The sequence below is a fragment of the Euphorbia lathyris genome, chromosome 7, assembly GCF_963576675.1.
Source record: "Euphorbia lathyris chromosome 7, ddEupLath1.1, whole genome shotgun sequence".
Classification (NCBI taxonomy): Eukaryota; Viridiplantae; Streptophyta; class Magnoliopsida; order Malpighiales; family Euphorbiaceae; genus Euphorbia; species Euphorbia lathyris.
In genome coordinates, this window is record NC_088916.1 from 57,823,244 (window position 1) to 57,839,766 (window position 16,523).

The 16,523-nt window shown below is 33.5% G+C and overlaps 2 protein-coding genes across 3 annotated transcripts; one reads left to right on the forward strand and one right to left on the reverse strand.

Moving 5' to 3' along the window:
* Positions 1–807: 807 nt before the first annotated feature.
* Positions 808–4,525, forward strand: LOC136235753 (proteasome subunit alpha type-1-A-like). Its single transcript, XM_066025737.1, has 2 exons — positions 808–1,317; positions 3,792–4,525. The coding sequence occupies exons 1-2, from the start codon at positions 967–969 to the stop codon at positions 4,281–4,283; spliced, it is 843 nt and encodes a 280-aa protein (XP_065881809.1). The 5' UTR covers positions 808–966; the 3' UTR covers positions 4,284–4,525.
* A 5,007-nt stretch (positions 4,526–9,532) lies between these two features.
* Positions 9,533–12,288, reverse strand: LOC136201412 (uncharacterized). Of its 2 annotated transcripts, none has more exons than XM_065992075.1 (8): positions 12,060–12,288; positions 11,311–11,574; positions 11,145–11,216; positions 11,011–11,049; positions 10,805–10,912; positions 10,461–10,558; positions 10,222–10,333; positions 9,533–10,095 (listed from the first exon to the last, which is right to left on the reverse strand). In XM_065992075.1, exons 1-8 carry the CDS (start codon positions 12,207–12,209, stop codon positions 9,847–9,849), a joined length of 1,092 nt encoding a protein of 363 aa, XP_065848147.1. In that variant the 5' UTR covers positions 12,210–12,288; the 3' UTR covers positions 9,533–9,846. The 2 variants fall into 2 exon arrangements, with proteins under 2 accessions (XP_065848147.1, XP_065848148.1); XM_065992076.1 differs by having other exon boundaries at positions 12,016–12,153.
* Between the last annotated feature and the right edge of the window lie 4,235 nt (positions 12,289–16,523).

A 16,523-nucleotide genomic window follows, 5' to 3' on the forward strand; every position in this document is an offset into this window, starting at 1 on the left:
CATGCAGACCAGCTAAAAGAGATCTCAAAGTCATGCACATTCACACCCGAGTCTGGCGCCTTGATTTACGGAATCAAAGTTATAGTCGTTACAAGAATTTAACTAAAGTGAAGGAAGATGTCCAGGTGGAAAACCACGTGCTCACATCTTAGCTAGACCTAACCATGGATTGGGCTGGACCGTAGCTAACAGGCTTTTAAGTAAAAATGCATACCCCAAGCTGAGCCGAGCCCACTATTAATTTAGGCGGTCATCAAATCCCAAGCTCAACCCATATAAGCGCACCTAAAAATATATACATAATTTTTAATTACAAAAAATAAAATTTATACTTAAAATTAAATATTTAATTATAAATATATAGATTTACTAATTAATTTTAATAACGCGGATAGTGTTGTGTCGATCCGTGCTATTTTTATCAATCCCAAACCCGTCCAAAAAAATAGACGGGCTTTAGTGGATCTGGGCCTTCCTGCGTCTAAGATCAATTTTCATTGTCTAAACCCGACCTAAAGGACATGGGCCTGGGCGGACCGGGGGTACCCGAATCCATAGATAGGTCTAATCTTAGCTAAAGTTGTTCACTGTTTCTAATTTTTCATCTTAATCTGAAATAAGGCGAACCTACGCCTTAACGGAAATTGATTGTTGGAACTTTTCTTCTCCAATTCACGTAAGGCAAAAGAAAAGCCCATCATAGTTTATGGGCTACTGGCCCATTAACAATTGGGCCAACATCTGAAACCCATTAACACCCCACAACCCGACTTGAAACTCTGTTCTGATCTGACCCGTGCAACAAGTCAGTATGGTGTAAACTTGAACAAAAAGAAAAAGAAAAGAGAAACCTTTGCTAATTCATTCATTCTTCCCAAACATCTGAACTCTCAACAATTTAACACTCCAGCATAAATCAAACACAGACCGAGTTGTTTTTACACTCTCAACGGCGGCGTTTACAAAATGTTTAGGAATCAATACGACACTGATGTCACCACTTGGAGCCCCGCCGGTCGCCTTTTTCAGGTCGAGTATGCAATGGAAGCGGTAAAGCAGGGTTCGGCGGCGATTGGACTCCGATCCAAGACCCATGTAGTTCTCGCCTGTGTTAATAAGGCTAACTCTGAGCTCTCCTCCCATCAGAAGAAGATCTTCAAGGTCGATGACCACATTGGTGTCGCTATCGCTGGCCTTACCGCTGACGGTCGTGTTCTCTCTCGGTATATGCGATCCGAATGCATTAACTATAATTTCACTTATGAATCTCCATTACCGGTTGGTCGCCTCGTTGTTCAGCTCGCAGATAAGGCTCAGGTTTAGTTTACTAGAAACCCTATTTTTTGAATTTCGTTTTGCCTTTTGTTTGTGGTGGTTTTCTGTGGGTAATTGATGGGTTAATTCTCTTAGATCGTGGAATTTGGGGGTTTTTTTTTCTGTTGTCGTTCCTCTTCATTTAGCATGAATCTAGAGTTCTGCACTTACTATTCAGTAATGTGGTTCTTTGCTTGGTGTCTTTTTGCTTAGTAAATTAATTCACTTTGAGCTTTTAGAATTTGCTTGACAAGTGCTATAAAGCTCAATTTTTTTTTTCTTATACAGCCATTAGTTTTGCGCTATCCCCATGGTCTTCTAAGCTGCTGGTAATTGGATTTTATATTTGTAAGAATCCAATTATCAGCAGTTTTGTTATTGAAATGTGCTTCAGTGTTCTTTTCAAATTTCTCATTGGTAGCCATCATGTCATAGTAAAACTTTCACATATGTACCGTTTTTCCTTTTCTCCTAATTTTGAGGAAAACGAATTAAGAGTTACTTCTCTTGTTAGTGCTATGTTGATAGGGATGTCAATATTATATACAATTTAGCTCCTAAGTTCTTGTTTTGCCCCTTATATTTGAAAAGTTCAATTGTCCAGGCAACAAACTAAAAGTCAAATTAGCTTTGATGTTCATTGTAATTAGTAACTGCATCTATGATTGAATTAGTAAAAGTACTATAAGATTGTGCTTTTAGAACTGAATTCCTATAAAATCAGAAATGTAATCACGACAGAGTGACAGACTCAGTAGCTGATATGGGTTCAACTAATTAAATTCACTCGTCCTAGTAAGTTGCTGGGATATGCAGGCACCAATTCTATAGTTTTCATAAACATATTAATGTTTAACCATTGAGAATCTCTTGGTTCTAATATCATTTAGCAACTTGAAGCTGATTTGCACTTTTACATGACAAAGTACCACCTCCACTTCAAGTGCTGAACAAATTCGCAACTGTTTCTAGTTTATGACACCTTCAATATTCACTTTATATATCTCTGAAAAAAAGGAAAGAGAAAAAAAGAAAGAAAAGACACCTGGAGTATTTTGTAAGTTTCAAGGAGTCAATATTGGAATTTGTTTGCTTCGAATTGAATCCATTTGCTTTCTAAAATTTCAAATGTTATTTGCTTATGATTGGCCAAGATGATGGGATAAGGTATGTGTTTGATGTATATATATATATATATAGGTATTAAATGGACTGTAGGTACAAAAATATGATTACTTTCCCCTTGCTTTCTTTTCTTAGCTAAGCTTGTTATTCTGCATTTGTTTTTACCTTTTAGTATTGATGAATGTTTTTCTTGCATTGGGAACTTTGAATTCTAGCAACCAATTAACCAAACAAATGTACTATCAAGGTTCATTTTTTCAAAGTAGGGAAGAGTTGGCTAATCTGGATTGCTGTCAGTCAAGTGTCGTACCTGCTGTCAGCTTCCTGGCTCTGCACCCTTTTCTTTTCCTGCAAATCTATATATGTCGCATGTGTTTTATTTCAAAGATGCTTAGGGTTTATACAAATAGTACATCCACATACATGCATGATGAATCTACTTCTTGAAGATTAAGTCAATCATTGTCTTGTCTTAAATAAACCAGAGACAGAGGCTTAACAAAGTAATCTAGGAGTGTTGATATTGTATCGGCCACATTGTTTAATTTGTACTTCTGTGAGGCTCGCTTGGAATTATAAGTTGTTAGAGACTAGATAGTATAACATGTATTGCGCAATAAACCATGGATAACCAGAAAATGCGCCAGGTTGGATAAAATTTAGTTTTTAACTTCTTATTTCTGTTGTAGGTGCTCATTTTAGTTTTTGTTTTTAATCTCTATTTCATATTTGTTTTCTTCATTTTTATGTTCACTTAATTAAGTCTGTAAATCATGGGAGTTATTTTGAATATTTATCAATCTATGTATGTTGTTGGATGTGCTATATTCATATAATGTGCTATGTTGAAAAACCACAGTTAGGCCTTTTTTTTTTAATTGAAATGCCTGTGCTGTGTGCACATTGTGAAATGCGTTTTAGCTGAAATGTCTCTTTTAAAAGGCGAACTTTTTGATGAAATGTTGCAATCAGAAACAAATATCATTATGTTCAGTTTCCTCTTATTATGTTCAACTGAATTGAATGTATTTTCCTGCTAGCTCTTTTTCCAGAGCCATACTCAGAATCTAGCATGTTATTTTTCTAAAATATCCAAGTATTAACATCTTCCATGATATTCGATTATTATTATTATTTCTTGAATAAATAAATGAATTTATTCACATTATCGTTTAATTTCTGATTTGAACGGTAAAAAGCATATGTTACCAGAGTCTTGTGGCATTATGATATTGTGGCATACTTGTTAGTGTCATGCTTGAATTGGATTTTAGTTTTCGGTCAAACTGTGGTTTCATACTGTGAACTTCACATCAGCAGTTGATATAATCTTAAAAACATCTGAATGGCAGGTCTGCACCCAGCGATCATGGAAAAGACCTTTTGGCGTTGGTCTTCTAGTAGCTGGCTTGGATGAATCTGGAGCTCACCTTTACTATAATTGCCCTAGCGGTAACTACTTTGAGTACCAGGCTTTTGCTATTGGATCTCGTTCACAAGCTGCAAAGACATACTTGGAACGCAAATTTGAGAACTTCATGGAATCTTCGCGCGATGATCTGGTAAAAGACGCTCTGATAGCAGTTAGAGAAACCTTGCAAGGAGAAACACTCAAGAGTTCTATCTGTACTGTTGCCGTAGTAGGAGTTGGAGAGGCATTCCATATACTAGATCAGGAAACTGTTCAGCAGTTAATTGATGGATTTGAGATTGTTGTTGAACCACCAGCTGCTGAACCTGATGCTGATGCTGCACCTATTATAGAGGAAGGTGCGGGTGCGGCTGCAGGTGCGGAGGGGGGTGCTCCTGCTGCTGACCAAGGTGTAGCTCCAATGGATATATGATAACTCAAGAAACTAAAACTGCTCTCTCCTAGTTTTTTAGTTGATGAACCTCAAGTGAGTTTGCAGAATATATTAAAAATGAATGACACTATGAAAGACATTGGTTACATGGATTTACTTTATGCAAATTTCAATTGTCTGAATTGGTGCAGACATTTTAATGCTAGCTTCTAGTGTACTTTTCTACAATTTACGAACCCTTTTACAGTTTGTCCAATGGGATGCAGTTGGTTTGTGTGTTCTGTACAATTCCTAGGCTACTTGCTACCTCGTAAATTCTAGAGCTGTCTAAAATTTCGGAGTAAGAGAAGATTGTTCTGTGTTTATGAGCAACGTAAATCTATTAATTGATGAATAGTTGTAATCATCTTTCAAATCTTCCATCCTTTAAAATTTGATTGGATGGTTAAAAGTATATAAAGGTTTACGATGGCTCACACGACACGAAATCTGCATGTAAAATAGATTTTTGGTTAGATTAAAGTTGATGTGTGCATGTAAAATAGATTTTTGGTTAGATTGAAGTTGATGTGTGTAACTCTAAAATGATACGAAATAATAAGAATATTTTAAATTATTATCTGTTCTCTCAATTTTTTTTTTTTATAGAAAATAATATATCATTCCATTAAAGAAAAAAATATAGCATGATAATGAGGAATAAAATTTTACATAAATACATGCTAAAGCCGTATAAGATATATGAAGAAAATATAAAAGACTACAAAATGCAATAAAAGCTATAAAAGAAACACCTAAACAAACAAAAAACACTATAAATGATATATTTTTCGTAAATCTACATTTGCAGAAAAGTAGCTGCAATCCAATTTTTATCATATAGGACATTCTAGACAATTGATCTACATTCAAAGAAAATTAACTTTTTTTTTTTTTTTGTAAAGCATAGTTATTTGTCTTCGTACCATTACGACGAGCTCGTCATTAGAGCTCGCCATTGTAATGAGTGTTTTTAATCATAGAGTTAAAAACAATCTCATTAAGAAAAGAGTAAATTACACCAATGGTACCTGAACTTTACTCTATTCACACTTTGGTACCTAAATTACATTTTGTCTCAAAAATATATCTGAAGTAACGATGACCGGACAATTTAGTATATTTTACCGGTTAATGACCGGTCAATGTGAGTTTCAGAAGTTAATTACATCAATGGCACCTGAACTTTACCTTAATTCATATTTTGGTACCTGAATGTTATTTTATCCTAAACACATAACTCAAGTAAAAGTGACTGAATTTTTTAGTTCATTTGATCGGTTAGTGACCGGGTAACGTGAGTTTGACCTTTTAAACTAAATATTGGGACTCACCATACACTCAAATGAACATAAAATTATAATATTGCCATTTAATACACACACACATACATATATATATATATATATATATATATATATAGAGAGAGAGAGAGAGAGAGATCTAAATAGTAGTATTATAATTTTATGTTAATTGAGTGTGTGATGAGTCTCAATTTTTAATTTAAAATGGTCAAACTTGCATTGAATGATCACTAATCGGTCAAATGTACTAAAACATTGGGTCATCTTTACTTGATGTGTATTTTTTGGACAAAATGAAATATAGGTACCAAAGTGTGAATTAGGGTAAAGTTCAAGTACCATCAGTGTAATTTACTCGTCAAACTCATATTGACTGGCCAGTGACCGGTAAAACATACTAAATTGTCCTGTCATCCTTACTTCAGGTATATTTTTGAGACAAAATGTAATCTAAGTATCAAAGTGTGAACTAGGGTAAAGTTCAAACCATTGGTATAATTTACTCATTAAGAAAATTATTTCCCAACCATTATCAAGTTGGGAATAATTACCGCAAGGCATAGAGGGAGAAGTCATAAGAGCACTCCTAATGATTGGATACTCCAACCATTGACACATCATCAAATAATACTATTACAAAACACCCTCCATATTAAAACACTCTCCTTACAAAAGCTCCTCTAGTGGTTAGATACTCTCTCTTATTTCAATGGGTCCCACATGTTATAATATATTATTTTTTTCATTTTAATCCAATTTTTTTTTATATTATTAATGTTTATTAATATTAATTTATTTAATAATATTAAATGTTATTTGAGTAAATATAAATAATTTGATTAATCTATTTAATTGATTTAAAAAAATTAAATTCGATCGTTGAATAAAAATTATAAATATAAAAAAATACATTTGAAAAAAAAAACGAACAAACATAAAGCGTTAAATTAAAACGATAATCAAACAGGTAGGTCGGTGATTCCGAAACATTTCCAAATATGCTCTACTAGATCTACTTTGAGTTGGCCGTGCATTGCTCTATCACGGATCTCTGTATCCTTTGCGAGATATTGCACGAAATCCTGAATATGTCCACTTTGAACGTCTTTAGAAAGTATTTATGGACAAACTTCTTCAGGAAAATCTCTCGAGTACCTGTCACGCTCATTTTCAACAATCATATTTTGTAGTATAATACAAGCATCCATAATGTCATGAATTTTTCTTTTATTCCAACTTCGTGGTGGTCCGCACACTATTGCAAAACGGGCTTGAAGTATCCCGAAAGCTCGTTCCACATCTTTCCTTGCACTCTCGTTCCTTGCTTTATAGCAGAGTCGCTTAGATTCATGGGCATGTGGAAAGCTTTTTACCAAAGCAGCACATTCGGGACATATACCATATGTTGGGTAGTATCCCAATTTGTACATATGATTGTTAACATTAAATTGAACTGATGGAGCTCTTCCGGCTAGTGTGTCCCTGAACAAAGTCAATATGTTCAAAACATTGAGGTCGTTGTTCGCCCCTACAACATCGAAATATGCATGCTATATCCACAAATCCACAGAAGCGACTGCTTCAAACATGATTATTGGACACCCATGATCTCCACGAGTGTATTGCCCTTTCCACGCAACTGGACAATTTTTTCACTCCTAGTGCATGCAATCAAGACTCCCAAGCATCCTAGGGAATCCACGATGTTCCTCATGCATCTGAATCAAGCGTTGACGTCGACATTATTTGGCCTCCTCATATACATAGGTCCATACACTTCTATAACAGCACGGCAAAAAATTTCAACACATTCTAAAGCTGTGCACTCACTAATTTTGATATACTCATCAAAGGCATCGGCGGGAGAGCCATATGCAAGTGTACACAAAGCCGCCGTGCATTTCTGTAGTGGAATAAGTCTCTTCCTTTTTGCGGCATCAACCTTTTGTGCATAAATAGTTTACGTTTGAGATTTTAAATAAAGTAAATGCATCAGTATTTCTATGCCATATAATTTTAAAAAACCCAAATGGCTATAGGTCCACACAAAAGAAGACTTCTGCTTTTCCAAAATATTGATTCACGTGTGGAGCTTGTACACCACTCATGCTCCTATGCAAGGGATATTCCGCGCGTCAACCACTTCCTTCACCTTGTTGTTTTAAACCAGTATCTAAATTTAGACACCCTCTATATTCGGATACACCAACTTTTACATAATATAATGGTTAGACATCCAAGAATAATTACAGATCAGTCCCTTAAATCCACCACTATAGTTGCTCTAAGCGTTTATAAGTAAAATCGATTTTCGATGGAATGAAAAAGACATTATAAACCCTTCAAATCAAACCACTCAATAGTATTAACTTTTATGAACTCATACCTTCAGGCCAAACAAGTGTAATTTCAATCATTGACCTTCCTACTTAAACCATTCATTTACCTTCTTAATTTTCCTTATATAGGCAAAAACATCACTAGGCTCCTAATCATTCCCATTTTGATGATTGAGTCCTAATATTTTATTTCAACATATGTGACTCCTTTTTTGTTTTTTTTATAGTCATATTAAGTTCATATTGTTAAATTCAGTTAAAAAATCGTTATTCATTTCATACGCGTCTAAAATTGTATTTTTTACTTTTGTTTTTTTGAAATATATTTTACTGGTTCTCAACAACTACATTATACATATAAAAAAAATTACTTTCAAACCGTTAAGAATGGTAAATTCCAAACGTAGAGGAGAGAAGCTTTAATGAAGAATTTGGGTTGCTCTACCCCATTTCAGTCAAATTAATAGAAAGAGAATCTGAAAAAAGAATATAAAAAAAATATCCAGAGAAGGTTTAGTGGAAAATGGTATGAAATGAATAGCATGATGTCAACCGAGTGTTATGTCAAAGCTTAATTTTCTAGTAATTAGAGACTTAACATGACAAAAAAAAAATATTAATTAGAGACTTAACATGACAAAAAAAATATTAATGTGTTAGAAATAAAAGATTAAGAAGCCACTTGTCAGTTATTAATATGAAGTGGACCTTTAACTATCAGCTCGAGTTTTTGGTTCAAACGGTTCCATGACATGGTATCAGAGCGAGTGTGACCAAGTGGTCCTGGGTTCGATTCCTGGCAGCCCCATTTGTTGAGTTATTTGCAGGACATGGTAGTAAATGAGTCAAACCGCTAATGAGCGGCTCAATTTATAGATGAAACAAGCTTGAGTATAGTGAAACTCGACTCGAAAACTCCCAGACAGACTTGGTTATAGATTCATGAACAAGTTAGTTTTGTGTGAAACTTTAATTTTGTAGGTATCAAAAATATGTAGTTTTGTTTTAAAGAAATTTCAAATGAACATAATTCATAAGTTCAAAGTTCATGAACAACATTAATGAGATGCTCACAAGCAAAGCTCGTGAACAAATAAGCGAACAACTCATGAACAAAATATTGAAATCAAACTCATCAATTTTCTACAAGTCGAGCACAAACAAATCAAAGTTCGGCTCGGCTCGAATTTGCCCAAAACATATCCTTCATTATAGGCAAAACATCATCCGTTCTTCGGAGAGCTAAATATGATTAAGGAGATGTTTGGTTACTCCATTTTCTCCTTCTATTTGCCTTTTCATATTAAAAAGGAGAATTTTAGATGACAAACCAAACGAGCACTAAATATTTAAGGTTGTCGTAAGACTCGTTCCACTTGTGAAAGTTTAAGTAGGATTGTAGTACATATAGTTCAATAATCATCTGAAATTTTATTCATTTCACAAAGATAATCAGTTTTAAGCATTTTAATTACAAATTACTTCAAAACTAGTGTTACAATTAGTAATTGCTTTGTTTCTCATCTCAAAGATTAAATGCAATGAATCGTCTCCAACTCTTACAAAAACATAATATTGTGAAAATTTAATTGCGTTCCTGAACAGGTGCTTGGAAAAAGTTAAATTTCTTTCTCATTTGTCATCAGAATGCAATTATAATAGCCAATTCTTCTTTTTGATATACAAGTTTCTCTCTGGCCAATTGCTCATTATATAATGTGCCAGAAAAGATAAAAGAGTCAATCAGGTCTCACAAAATCGAGCCCTCTTAGCGACTCAACAATCGATAATTCAACGATACATAAATAGGTTGTAGTCCTATAATCAGCCCCCAAACGCAACTGCAGCTGCCCTGGTTCTCGTAAAACTCTGCCATTAATGGGAAAGCAATCATACTTATATGTAAGTTGTGGCATGAGATCAATTGCAGATATCAGGAACAGGGAGACCCTTAATCTGCAGCTGTTTATACATCCATTGCCGGTTATCTGGGGTCACTTCACCGCCAAGGGACCGAACAACAGATCCGCCACTACAAGCACCCACTTTGCAGCATTCCTCCAAAGATAATCCTTTCACCAGTCCATACAAAAATCCGCTGGCAAAGAGGTCTCCTGCTCCTGTGGCATCAGTTGCTTGTGCTTCCCCAATGGCCGCAACGTGCACAATCTGGACATTTTGGCAACTTAGAATAAGTCTCTAACACTAATCTGAAGACAGAAATGAATCTAAACCAGATATTGATTCAAGAATACATAAGGTTCTATATCTATCTATATCGTCTAGCATACAAACCTCTTTTCCATGCTTCGCAATGCACCCATTGGAACCTAAAGTCACCACTGCCCATTTGCAATATTTGCCTAGGAATTCCACTGCAGCATCAGGATCGACGTTTTGTTCATCTCTAAAACCATTTAAAGAGAAATCAGGAACCATCTCTTAAGAAAGATCGTGAGACGAAACATCTGAGATATCTACAATAACTTGTCTCAGAATGTTGAATCAAGAATATAATCTATAAAAAAAATCACCTCAGCAGCTCCATGGCCTCGTCCTCGTTAGCAAAACAGAGGTCTATATCCCCCGACTCCAGTAGCTCAAGGAGAGGTAATTTAAAGTTTCGCACCATCTGTGTCCCCGTTTTAAAGCATGTCAAGCAATATATTAATAAATGGATATTTGGGGATTTCAAAACTGCAATCAGAGGCATGAATTGTATATACAATGACTCATTGAGGTACATATCAGTGCTGGTTTCCGATGATATAAACAGAGTTGTTCCGACAATTTTTCTTTTTAATGATGATTAAACAGTTTAGCCATTTGAGAGGTGAAATGAAATAGGAGAACATGAATAAGATTGGAAAATATATACCTCAAAACTGGCCAAGTCTAATGAGACATAAAGACCCTCCTGTTTCGCAATGCGAATTGCTGCTCGAATAACTTCTATATTAAAAATTCCATATCTCATTACCAACCACTGCGAAAAACCAAAACTTGTTAGCAACTTAACATCTTCCAAAACAACCTTAGGGAAATGACAATTAAACCGATACATTGTTCGATAAGCTGCCTGACCTTGGATCCCTTGAAATCCTCATTGGTCAATTCATCAGCCTGAAAAGAACATAATAAACAGAAACATTTAGAAGGTGTCTGTGTACATAAACGAAGGCCATACGAATTCTTAAGGTTGCCGAAGATCAACCAACCTGAACTTTGACAGCATTAGAGAGGCAGGGTCGCATTGTACGATTCCCGGATTCATCAACCAGGCAGACACACTGAGGAAAACCAGACACTAATAGAGCTTCATAATTGGGGAATTGAAGCATAAAAACATCAATCAGAGACTATTTCAGTGAAAGAGAAGATCACCTGACCAGTGGATCCCTTCTTTTTCCTCAATCTGGATATGTTTATCCCACTAAAGTTCATATTACTAACAAATAATCTACCTTGATCATCTTCCCCAAAGGCCCCAATAATCCCGCAAGACACTCCAAAGCTAGAACTAAGACCCCGAATGGTATTGGTTACACTTCCCCCAGCAATTGTCTTTATAGGAGATGTGCCATCAAGGGAAGCAAGCATATGAGTTTTCACCTCTCTTAATATGTGTTCAAGCTCTTCAATTGCAACCTACAAAATCCCCCCCAAAAAAAACCCCAAATTATTTCACATTACATATAAAAAATACAAATTGCATAAACCCCATTACATAACCAGGATTTTAACACAATGCCTTATAGAATAAGAACTAGAAAGTTGCAATGAAGAGGTGAAACTGTAACAAGTTATCATCAAAGGAATACGACAACTATAACTAAATTAAAAGCAAAAGATTTAAGTAAGAGGTACAAGTGCTGCAGGTAAAGCTAAAGATTCGAATTGGTGGAAAATGTAAATTAGATGTGACACTTTATCCTGATTACAGAAACAGAAAGTGTAAGAATACTGCACACTTAGTGAATCAATTACTATCATTGGAGGCCACAATTAAGAAAGAAAAGGAAGGAATTGATAAAGAAAACACAAGTGAAAAAGGAGAATCAGTGAATAAGAATGAAAAATCAGCTATACCCGGAAAGGAAAGGAAAAACAAGGGAAAAAGAAGAGATGGTTACGGGTATAGAGCCACCACGGTCACCGGGGATTTGATCCAGCAAGGACCAATCAACACGGGCCATATGGTCTATGAGAGCCGCCGGCTGGAGACCCAGAATTAGAGGAGCAGGAGATATATCTTGATTCCTAGGAAATGCCTCTGCTCCCATAATCTCTAGTAATTCAGAAAACTCGAAGTTTTTTTTTTCTGTTGGGGTTTCTGAACTTCTTCTCTCCTTTAACCTTTCTGCTTCGTATTTTACTATTTATAGAAGGATTCCTTTCGTGCCCCACCATGACTCCACTTCCTTGCCAATTATAGGTCTCCAACTTCATCCAAATTTCACAAATACCATTCCTATTATGTTATGTACTAGCATTAATTCATACGAATCACTTAAACAGGAAATTTCGCATGCACCTTAATGAGCAAGTGAATTTGCTCATTCACCATTAGATATAGGCTTATTAAATCTAAGTCTCGAGATGCTTTGAATCTTCACCTTAAAATTCTAATAAACCTAGATCTAACGGTGAATAGGCAAATTCTATATGCTCATTAAGGTGCATGTGATCAAGACTCCATAATTGAATTATGAGTAACTTGATTCAACTAAATTATTCGGGCTGGTTGGACAGAATGATGTAATAAATAAATAATATATATAGTTAATTTAAAATTATAAATTAGGTATATATTACTTAGAAATTAGAATTCTTTTTTTCCAACTATAATTTAATAAGCTTTATGCATTTATCACCATCAAACCATGTATCAATCTTATCACAACAATTTTCCAATTAAACTATCAATATTTCAAAGTTAAGTTTTTTTTTTATTACTCCTTCCTGTTCATTGTAATTTGTTAGAGAGAAGATTTTTATTAGTTCATATGATTTGTCGAAGAAGAGATGCCTTCCATCCCATTGGATTCAGATTTTCCATGTAACTTTTTTTCTATTTTATTCCTACTAATGAGTTTAGTATACTAATTACTTTTTTTTTTATCATTTTAAGTTTTCAAAAAATAGTGTAATTTAATGAATGTTACGGAAATAAGGATTATTAACGAAGAGAGATAAGAGGTATTTTAGTCTATATTTTATAAATTTAATGCAAATCAATCATTTTCCTAATATGCTTGATTTGATCAAATGTAATAAATAATATGATCCGAATGGACTATTTAGGTAGAAAGGAAAAACATAGTGAATATAAAAGTAACGAGACTTAAAATCTAAAGTTTTTCAAAAGTAATGGTTTTTATTTTTATTTTTATTTTACCTTTTTTTAAATTAATTCTAAAAAAAGGACCCTTGGATCCTGAATTGACCCTAATTATTACTAGGTTGCTAAAGATTAACAAACTTAGCATAACTCAAATCGGAGACTTGGTCGGCTTTTAGTTTCCGGTCTAACTAGTTGAATCTACCAATCGGGTTTGAGCCTGGCAATATTAGTAAAAAGTTTCTATAGTTACTAAAGATAAGAGCTTTATGTATTGGTGGTCATTAAAATAAATTTTGACCCAATAAAATCACTAAAATAGTAAATTTGTGTTAATAAAGTCACTATAAGTGTATTCGACAATATGAACAACGTCTGGTTTTACGCCACACAAGATAGACTCCAACGAGTTCAGTCGTCTTGCGCAATCGAAAAATTGATGTACATATCAATAATACCTCACACTATTTTTTATACGTGTTGCCACGTCACATGGTGACATGTAACGTTACTCGTACTTTAAATTTATTCAATTCATGTTTTTCATTATTTGTTATTTTCATGTAGCAACATGAGATGTTATGAGGTATTGTTGACATGATAATTATAAAAGTTTCACCGTGATTCGAATCATTGGATGTGGCCATAATAACTTTATTAACATAACTTTGCTACTTTAATAATTTTATTGGGTCAAAAAACAATTTTAGTGAGCAATGATGCACAAAGCAAGCTCATATTATTGATTTTGGTTAATTGAATCTCTGATCTTTTATTTAATATCATGCGTTTTTATTTTTTTATCAGATAAATTACATTTATAACCACTTAATTTCGGTCTTATTAATATTACGATCACTAAATTTCAAAAATCTAACATAAAAGTCATTAACCTTTGTAATTTATTAATATTGTGGACTCTTATGAAAGTAAACTGTGTTAAATATTTTACATTGTTTAATTAGGAACAAGTTAGACATTTGTTTATCAATTGTCCAAAATTTTTGGATCGTTCATGACCTGAAAATAGAAAATGTTAAAAATTAAAGTTGTTTAGAACCATAGTTAACAAGAAGCCACCTTTTAAATTTTGCAAATCCTAATTTTTAAAGTTTTTTTTTTCTCTAAACAACTATTTTCTCCCCTCTAACTAAATAACACATTAATGATCTCAAAACCCGAAAGTTCAAGAATTAAAGTTTTTTAAAATATAATTTTTGTATAAATTATATAATAGAGAGTTATGTGCCCTTAGAATAATAACTTCTTTGCCATTAAAATCGAGTGGCTTTTATATTCATGTTTTGAAGTTGACTGACAATAATGTTAGTATATACAAAGTTGAATGATCATGGTGTAATGGTCACATCAAGTCCTTGATGATAAGAAAAAACAATTTTGAACAAAAAAACATTCGGTAAACAATGTGTTGTCAATTTCATCTACGTTTGAAATTTATATTTTTAACAATTCAAAATATATTTTTATAAATGTAATGTAGTTATTAAGAAATTATAGAAAATTATTTTGAATTGTAAAAGATATAATTTTGAATAGATAAAATAAATAAGGTAAATTTTAAATAAAACCCCTGTGGTTTCACTAATTTTCAGATAAAGGACTGTGGTTTACTTTTTGTCAAAATGAGGATTGAGGTTTCACACTTGGATTAATGCTATTAAAACCATCTTTAACGATCTGAAAATGAAAATTTTCAAGAATTAAAGTTGTTCAATGTCATATTTTCTATGGAACTACATTTTCGATTTTCGAAAATCATCTTTTTTTGGAACTTTCTCTCTCTAAATATTAACTTTCTCTCTCTTTACTAAACATCATCTAAATAATCTCAAAATAAAAAAGTTAAAGAATTAAAGTTGCTTAGAATATTAGTAGTTCTTAGAATATGTCATTTTTGAAGTCGTCAATGGTGATTTTAATAGTATCAATCGAAAAAGTCCTTATTTTGTTAAAGTTGAAAACCCCAATCATCGTTTTGACAAAAAGTAAACCACAGTCCTTTATCTGAAAATTAGTGAAATCATAGGGGTTTTATTTGAAATTTACTCAAATAAATATTAACTGAATTAAATGTTAAAACTAACTAATTTAATAAATAGATAAAGAATTCAATTCATCAAAATTATTAAATATGTTTTTTTTTTACTTTTTCTTTAAATTTCAATTTAATATGCTTTTTTTAGTCAAAAAGATTTGAAAGATTTCAGTGATTGTTGAAGCAAGTTTTGGTATATTATAGGTTAGGGTAGGGTTTAATTTGAATGGAAACATAAGATAAAGTTATTTTGATTTAATACTGCACAAGACAAGGATTGGAGTTGGTGACTTGGAAAAGAGCAAACTTTATTATGTTGATGTGTTTGCCCCAACCAATTAGGGTTGATAAAAAATGTCATTATCATAATTGAACAAAGATATAACTCTTTAATGAGGGTTATGAAATCCTAGTTAGACGTGGCCAATTGCTATTATCATACAATTTATTAAGATCAAATGTCTTTTCACTTTTTTCCTGTTCTTATTTAATTAACCCTAAATTTTCTAATTTTACACAATATGTGTTACCGACAATTTTCCTTTTTAAGAATATAATGGAAATAGAGATAAAAGAATAAATATTAGGCTAAAAATAACTTTATTTAAGAATCAAGAGTTGAAACCTTACAAAAAAAAAAAAAAACCTCAAATTAGAGAAAAGCAATAAAAGAAATCAATAAACTAGCATTGAACAAAGCTTGATGAGCAATACAGTGCGTCACCCCATTAGCTAATCTAGGAACGAAGGATACTTTAAAGTCTAACCTTTGTTGAAGTATTCATTTACAATCTTGGACAATACTTCTAAACTCCGTCAAGTACATGTGAGATGAAAACAAGCTATCCACAACCCATTTCGCATCCATTTCGACCAAGACATTAGAGAGATTAAGAGATTGTAACCATACCAGGCTATGTCACAAAGTCAAAGCCTGAATCACCTTAGGGTCAAAAATACCTGCTAACAACTCACTCCGGACGACTAATATAGACCCATCAGGTTTACGAATAGCAACTCCTAATCCACTACAGTCTTCCTCATTAAACCGAGCTCTGCCAATATTACACTTTAAAAACCTAGTTGGCGGCTTATCCTAGCGAACTAAACCACGACAACAGTTGAATACGATGAACTGATGTCTATACTCTGCATGCGTTGTGCATTCTTCGACCCCTCAATGAATTGAATCAACCAAGA